Source organism: Zingiber officinale, chromosome 7A (assembly GCF_018446385.1).
Source record: "Zingiber officinale cultivar Zhangliang chromosome 7A, Zo_v1.1, whole genome shotgun sequence".
Lineage (NCBI taxonomy): Eukaryota > Viridiplantae > Streptophyta > Magnoliopsida > Zingiberales > Zingiberaceae > Zingiber > Zingiber officinale.
Window position 1 is genome coordinate 706811 of NC_055998.1, and position 8075 is coordinate 714885.

General features: G+C 35.3%; 1 protein-coding gene across 1 annotated transcript; it reads right to left on the minus strand.

Annotated features, from left to right (window-relative positions):
• Positions 1-1318: 1318 nt before the first annotated feature.
• LOC122000641 (protein REVEILLE 6-like) lies at positions 1319-7779 on the minus strand. Its single transcript, XM_042555024.1, has 8 exons — positions 7412-7779; positions 6547-6604; positions 5689-5812; positions 5450-5611; positions 5256-5375; positions 4848-4957; positions 2973-3032; positions 1319-1751 (listed from the first exon to the last, which is right to left on the minus strand). The coding sequence occupies exons 1-8, from the start codon at positions 7630-7632 to the stop codon at positions 1701-1703; spliced, it is 906 nt and encodes a 301-aa protein (XP_042410958.1). The 5' UTR covers positions 7633-7779; the 3' UTR covers positions 1319-1700.
• Between the last annotated feature and the right edge of the window lie 296 nt (positions 7780-8075).

Sequence of the window (8075 nt, forward strand, 5' to 3'; positions counted from 1 at the left end):
ACCAAATTATCAATACCCACATCTATTTCCAAATATATCGTTTCTTCCACAAAATCTTCAAAATTTCTAAGATTTTGAAAATTCTATGAATCATTCGAATTATGCCTCTCGAGGTCAACCACTTCCAACCGAATATTGACAAAACATTAAGGGGGTGTTTGGTTGATGGGTTTGGGAATGAAGGAATGAAATGATAGTAAAAGATAGTGTTTGGATTGTGAGTTTGGGAATGACAGTTTGAGAATGATTACTAGATTTATAGGAATCAACCAAACCCATATAACTTGATGGGTTCATTTCCATTCCTATTCCCATTCCACCCTACTATCAATTAACCAAACGCCCCCTAATATTTTTAAAAGTGAAAAATAGTAAAATTATTTTTTAAAAGTAAGATTATTATTAAAAATAATAATAATAATTTAAATATTTTAAAATATATTTATTTAATATGATATAATTTTAAGATGATTAAGTGGACTGTGGGACTAATAATAATGAGTATTAACATTAAAAGAATGTGAGTGAAAGAGATATATTGTTATAACGAGTATGTGACAGGGACCCCATGAGATGATGAATGTTATAACATAGATACTTAGAAGGGAGAGTTACACGAGACGTAAGAACCTATGTCCCATCAATCCCAATTCATTCCATCGGTCTCTCAAGTGATAAATCTTCATCAATTTACCATCTCAGTTATGTCCACGAAAATACAATTAAACCAACCCAAAGGGTAGGAGGATGAATGACCATCACCAATCTGAAATAGGGGTGGGCATCGATCGATTTGGTCCGATTTTACCCTACTACGGTTTTATTTTTTCGATTTCGATTTAAAAATTTTTTAATCCAAAACCAAACTATTTTATTACGATTCGGTCCGATTTTTATTGTAATACGATCCAATTTATACGATCGTTGATTTTATGCTACTACAAATATTAGTTTAGAGACAAAGAAAAAATATCAATTTATTAAAATAATTATGAATTTAAAATAATACTAAAATTTTGTTATCGGATAACAATAAAAAAATATAAATATATAATTTGATTATACTATTATATTATAAATGATTAGAAACTAATCCACTTATATGATCCAATATCCATAAAAATAATATTTTAAGTATAATACGAACGGTTCGATTTTTTCGATTTTTTGGGAGTCAAAACCGTAAACTAAACCAAATAACTGAAATTTAAAAAACTTAAACCAAATCCGGCCGAAACACCGAAAAAATCGAACAAAAAAAAACAAAATTTTTCAGTCGGTTTTTCTAGTTTGAACCGAATTATGTCCGACCCTAGTATGAAAGAATACATTAAATAGATTTATTCGATCTGATACGAAATGTAGTGACATCAGAAAATTTTCAACTAGGCACTTGACAAACAAACACTACAGCTACGTGACAAAGGCCATGGATCCTCAAGAACTCTAGGTTATTTATTAACCAATCTCAAAGGATAAAACTTATATATAGCCCCAAATACTTAAAGACGACGACTCTGCTGTACAAACTCCCATCTCTACGACGTAAACTAAATTATATTTTTGCGGAAGGCATGAGACTCTTCTGCAGTCGCGGAAGGCAACTGCTCATGTTAGTCTACCAATCAAAAAGTAATAGGAATTTAAAGATATAGTGACCAGGCCTTGCTGCTTCTCTAGCGTTAAAAAAGTTGGCAACGTCATGCTTCAGCTTCTTGCATATCACCGCCATATACTGAAAATAGCCTTATCTGCATGGGAAGGCACAAGCTCAGATCTTGATTAAATTTTGAAAATTTGAGCTAAAAATGATAAAAGCTTCAAAATAAGATGTTACGAAAGAACATATTCGGATGAAGAATGGCAAGTGTGTATATGTGATCCCAGCATAGTTCTCAGAATTAATTTAAACTGAGGATAGTTTAATAGGATAATAAGTGTGTGATCATCAGTGTTCTTCCTTGACACAAGAAAATGGAATGCAACACCAGTCTTATCTGGAGAATAAAAAGTGCAATACACAGGAAGAGCAAGTAGATGAGTTTAAACGAAAGACGAGGTCAGAGAGCTATAAACGGTATGCACACACGACATTGAATAGCTTCTATTGTGAACGTTCCAATTTGTATTGACGCTTCTGAAATTTCCCAAATACAATAATACTTGTTGCCTTAAGTTTCAATGGGTATTGACACTTCTGAGATTCCCTAAATACATGTGCAGTCTACTGTATCCTGTCCCTTTGATTGTTTTTTACTAAAAGACACCCCTCACAATTTTTCTTCTAATTTTACCTTTCAATTTCAAAAATCCCTTGGCACCCTCTATATGAGAAAAAGAATGAGAGGTGAGGTAAAAACCAATTATTAGGATGTGATTCAGTAAAAATTATATGGAAAAGAACTAAGAGTGAATGGAGGAAACCAAAGGCAACACTGATGGCAACAACGGCAAAAGGGAAGCAACAATGGAATCTGTCTAGATGGTCCAACGGCAAAGATTCCATAGTGAGATAAAATTTCAAGAAAAAAGGACGGGCTTGACCTTAACATCCATTCAACCTCAATATGTGTCCCAAAGCCTATGCAAGTCGAAGACCCATGCACGTCAAAAACAAAAATAAAATGAAAGGTGAAGAATTCACTAATCACCACCAACAAAGTATATGTACATAATCCATTCATAAATTATTATATGTAAATAGCTGATAGATTCAATTGATTAATTTGACACCAAATTATCTACATGCATATTATGTGACACTGATAGAGGAAAGGGCTACTCTGGTGATCGCAACACCAATATGCATGTCTATATGCAAATTATTCCCACTATAGAAGGAATGACTAACATATCCTCAAAATATTCACAAACCTACTAAACAGAATCAAAGAATCACCAGAACAATCAAATCCATCCAGCAAACAAAAATTTTCAGGGAATTTAACATTCATTAAAAAAAACATACTTACAAGATCCTCAAACTCAGGACTAGTCAAATTGAAAGCCAAGTTTTGCATCAAGATCAGCATCTGGTCATTAATGTCAGTAAACACTAGTTCATTCACATGCATATCCACAAATGCAGATAAAAAAATTTCTATATTAATGCCCCCATTCCAGGGCCTCAAAATTCAATGAGATCTTATAAAATCTAAGAAAAGAGAAAAGGCAATTCTCTCCAAACAAAAAAGTGGGTTTTAAATGTTTTATTAGTAACTGCACAATGTACAATAATAGAGCCATTGCCAACTACCTAACATAGCAACCACCAAAAGAAAATGCAAGTTTTGCTTTCAAATTAATAGAACTATGGAATGATAGATGACCTTCATGATTTTGTCTTTATTCCAACAATTTATCCATCTTAAAAGAGATGTTAACCTTAACAAGGAACCAAATGCTCAAAAGAAAGAACAAACTAACTAAATAAACATGTTAAATCTAAGAATAACCTTGATTATTACATGATAACATTTGGAAGTAAACATGGGGATTAAGACTACTTAACTCCATATATCAATAAAATAATATAGACTATGTAATTGGACCCGAGTACAAGTAGCTGACTCGGGTGTTAATCCAAGTGTCTAAGGAGCTATTCCTCAAAAATTTTATACACAGAGAGTATAAATATCAAGTGCCCACTCAAATTCCGATTATCCGACATAGTAACAGATGGGGTAGCTGAAGAGCCATAAGTATCAAAGACTATAGATAACATGTGCATCAAACTTTCCAATTCTGTCGACCAGATTAACATGTAAGTATATAAAGTTGATAAAGCTTTTCTATTGAAATTCAGAACATCTGTCTCAACATAGACATAATTGTAAATCATGAATAACAATTGTGTAGATTGAGGAACAAAATTTGACAAAGGTTGTCATTTTGGCTGCTTAACAATTAAATTCAAGCTAGTATTTTTGTCTTTCATAATCACTCTCTTTTGATAATGTCATCTAACATATTTGATGGGTGAAATTTAAATTAGACATAGCTAAAATGTTTTCTGTGTTCTGCATTTTTTTTTAATACAATAGTTCATATTGGACTATACTCTTATTCGTTAACTATTGTCTTGATATTGTTGCCTCCAAGAGATATTACATTTTTTAATTCAATAATTAACCTAGCTAATACATATTATAATATTGATTATCATCTCTTCAGAATCCAAATGGTGATATAGCAAAGCACATAATAAAACAAAATCATTTTAACATAATAGACAAAAAAAGTGCAGGTAAACATTCTAGAGTACTATTATTACCATTTATATCTATAGGAAAAAAGAAAAATCAAATGAATATATTTTCTATAATATTCTCTAAGTGAGAACGAAGGGGAGCCTTAGCGTAATGGTAAAGTTGTTATCATTTGACCTTGAGGTCATGGGTTCGAATAGAGGAAATAACCTCTTGCAATGTGGAGTTTTGGTAAAATTGCGTACAATAAACCCAATGTGGTATGACCCTTCCACAGGAACCTGCATTGGAGCTTCATGCACCCTGATGCCTTTTTTTTATTTTTATTTTTTATTCTCTAAGTGAGAACATCCAAATTAACGCAACAGTGAATTATCCTCCAACTTGATTAGATTTATCTGAATTCATCTTATCAACTGATCACATAAGCATTTTTTTTTCAATTAGCAAAGATCAGAAATTTCATGTTCAAGAATAAAAAATTCCATTAATAAGAAATTTTACAATCTATGTAGACTAATTAAATTGAGAAATTAATAAACAATAAGACAGATTGCAGACCAGATACAGGTTTACCTTATGTATTTTATTTTAGGTTTGCAAGAAATTTATAAAAAAGGTAACTTTGCTATGACTTACAGTTTCAACATCAATTGGATCCATCATTTTCAATCTTTGCAAATGCCCACTTGTATAAGGATCAAACACACTTCCAAGAAAGCTGTACACCTGGGCAAAGTCTGGCATAACTGCACAAAACAATAAGAAATAAACAAAGGTAAACAACTACACAAAAGTGAACTAAAAGAGACAAACACAGTCTTATGGAAGCAGCAGAAACTCAAGTTGGCAGGCATAACCACAAACTTATCAAGTGATCGACTGTCGACTGTGAGGAGAAATATTATGTCCAAGATTTTAGGCCAAAGAGACTGTAACCAATTTAAAAGTATTGTTGGACTCAAAAATGGGTAGTGATGATTTCTGGTTCTTACAATATCTAGGTAGGCGACTATAATCTGACATGAAGCAGAGGATTGCACTCACCATGAAGAGATGTGACCAAATTTTCCTTGTCAGTTATATCACAAGCTGACCAAACTCTGGAACACTCGACACTGCTATCACTATTGTTTTCCAGCAAAACTCCAGCATTTACAATACCATCTGCAAGTTTATCATTTAACAATCAGAAGATGGAAGGACACAATCACAAGATTGGTGAAGTTAAAATAGCAAACCTTTTGTCAGATTAGCAGGCTGCATAGTATTTTGAGGCAAAGAAGTAAATGCCATATCTGTGTGGTTCCTCCGAATGGATGAGCTCTCTCTTGTGGAGGAATGGTCTGATTCAAGGGGACATGAGTCACAGAATCGGATTTTGGCTTCAGGTATCTGAGAAACTGTTTGTTTACCCCAAAATAAAAGATATATTAGCTTCATCATGCATCAAACAACAAGAACTATGAATAGAGCAGACCATTCTTAGAAGATTTCTGAGGATATGGATGAGTCGCCTTTCGCTTGGGTCGAGGTGGTGGCAGATGTTCATTTGTACCATTCTTCTGAACCTTCAAAAAGTATTTTTGTGCATGGCTCCTAATCTGTAAAAACAATTTACCATATAAACATTTATCAACAGATAGTTACAAAAACTATCACGTTCAGGTGTCATTAGTTGAGGATATAACCTATACCTCTATCTTCACTCTCAGCACACTTAACTAGCTGGAATATGTAACAATTACAGGTATGCAAATACCTTGACTTCTGACTTTGGCCCTAGGAACAAGATTATTCTCAGTCAGGTAAATGCACAGGTTTTTTGTTTAGAGAATCTCAGATCTTGAGTCGAACAATAGGTTGTGAAATAAGAAATCACGGCGCACAACCAAGGCTACCCTCAGTTGCAAATAATTAACAGGTACACAGTTGAAATTCCAAAATCCAGAAAGATCAACAGACCTAGACAAAACTACCCAATTTCCATTGTACAAGAACTACTGTTTCAATTGAGAGAAACCAAAAGATTGCCCTAGATCACTCTTGGCCTTCTAGCGAAAAAGTAAAAAAATAAAACCTGAGCCTACTCCTGGGCTTCTTTGGAAAACCCAACACTACAAGGGGGAAAAAAACTCAACACAACAACTGCAGGTGCAATGATGATTTGGGGCCAATTACTGAACAAAACATACGTCATATAAACACATATGATGTACTTTCCATGCAAAAGACGTATACTATATGCTAGTAATGATGCTATTTTGAAAAATATATACATCTATCCAACAATCGAGAATATGCTCTACTAAGGGTTGAAGATGATTTAGGAAATTACCTGGATTACTGTCTTTGACCCCACAAATGCTTCTATTTTTTTCCAATCTCGATCAAAACTGTGATCACCAGAAAACTACAAGGTAAGTACTTATATTAAAGATGCATTTCTATTTATAGATTAATAGCCCTTTATTATTAATAACCAAGTCTTCGCCACATTCTTATACAGCAAAGCCTCTAGCTGACATAAATAAAATCAACAAGAATAATTTTCTATCCTACTAAACCATGAGCAAATGTAGTGCGCCTAGATAAGGCATAAGTAGAAATCTGATATCCAATTGAATAAAAGACAATTCTTATCAACATAAGATAGCCATATAACAGCCAAAGGTAGAAATCTGAGTGTTGTAAGCTTTGAAATGACTACTCTAACCAATTGTGAAGGCACATTTCGTGAACAATTGAGCAAAAGCGTTTTAGTGAAGTCAACAACGTAACAAAGAATTGACGTGAAATACATAAAGAGGACCCTAAGAAGAAGCTCACAAGCCGAACAACACAAGTTTCAAGACCAAAGCGAGCCACCATCTCCAAAACCTATCGCGAGTTCATCAGTGGTAAGCTAAAACCTCCAGTTCGAGCAATTAGATCAACAGGAAACTACCAAATTCGAAACAGTCCACCAGAGAACTAAAGAACACGCATGCGAGCAATCGAACTGCTTATAAAATATCGGCAGTAAACGACACATTAAATTATTAAAACAACAGGCACAAACCATAGTTTACAACAACGAGCTAGAAGGAAAAATTGAATACAAGCTCTCGACGGCATTGACGGCGATAAATTTTACGGAGAACTAGGGCTTCCCACAAAAATCAGCGACGAAATCAAGAAAAGGAGGGGGTAAGGTTTCTCACAGCTGGAGGGCCTCGAGGAACTTGTCGTGATCCTGCTCGGTCCAACTCTGCCTCGACTTTGTGATCGTGTAGGGCTTACGGGTCTTCTTTCCCAGGTCTTCGGATGAAGGCGCTTCACCACCGCTTAGGGACATCGGAGAGCGCCGGTCGATGCAGTAGAGGCCGGCGGCCGCCTCTCTTCCGCCTCCAGCTTCATTTGCGCTGGCCTTAGCGAGCATCATGGAGGCAGATCGCCAAGATGAACAGGAGAGCGGGAGATCGAAGAGAAATCGTTCGACTGCCTTCGCGTCTCTAAGTCTCTTCTTCCCGAATTCGAACTCGTTTCTTTGCGACGAAGACAAAAACGGGTAAATAAATCGTAGTGGCTGACGCTTAGGTTAAGTGTACATAAGAACCCCAGTGGCGTGTGTGTTCCCGTTGGAATTTAGAATAGGGTCCCACACGATATCGACATTGCCGTCCACCATAATCGGGTGCACGATTGGGGGAGCAGATCTGAGTATCATTTAAAACACATAATCTTTGAGGCGGTGAGAGAGTCGTATGGGAACGTTTATGCGCCCCCATATAGCAGCTGTACACATTGCAGGCTCGGTGCGGGTGCTTTTGGTGAGGTAAAGGCCAACTTGGCCATTAGCGATCCAAAGTCGGTGACGTGAGTGGG

Excerpts from the sequence above, each read along its gene's own strand:
- LOC122000641 (XM_042555024.1), bottom strand. The coding sequence starts at position 7,632 with ATGATGCTCGCTAAGGCCAGCGCAAATGAAGCTGGAGGCGGAAGAGAG. Across the intron at positions 6,605-7,411 it reads TTCCTCGAGGCCCTCCAGCT|TTTTGATCGAGATTGGAAAA; the intron begins GTGAGAAACCTT and ends TGGTGATCACAG. Across the intron at positions 5,376-5,449 it reads GCCTGCTAATCTGACAAAAG|ATGGTATTGTAAATGCTGGA; the intron begins GTTTGCTATTTT and ends ATAAACTTGCAG.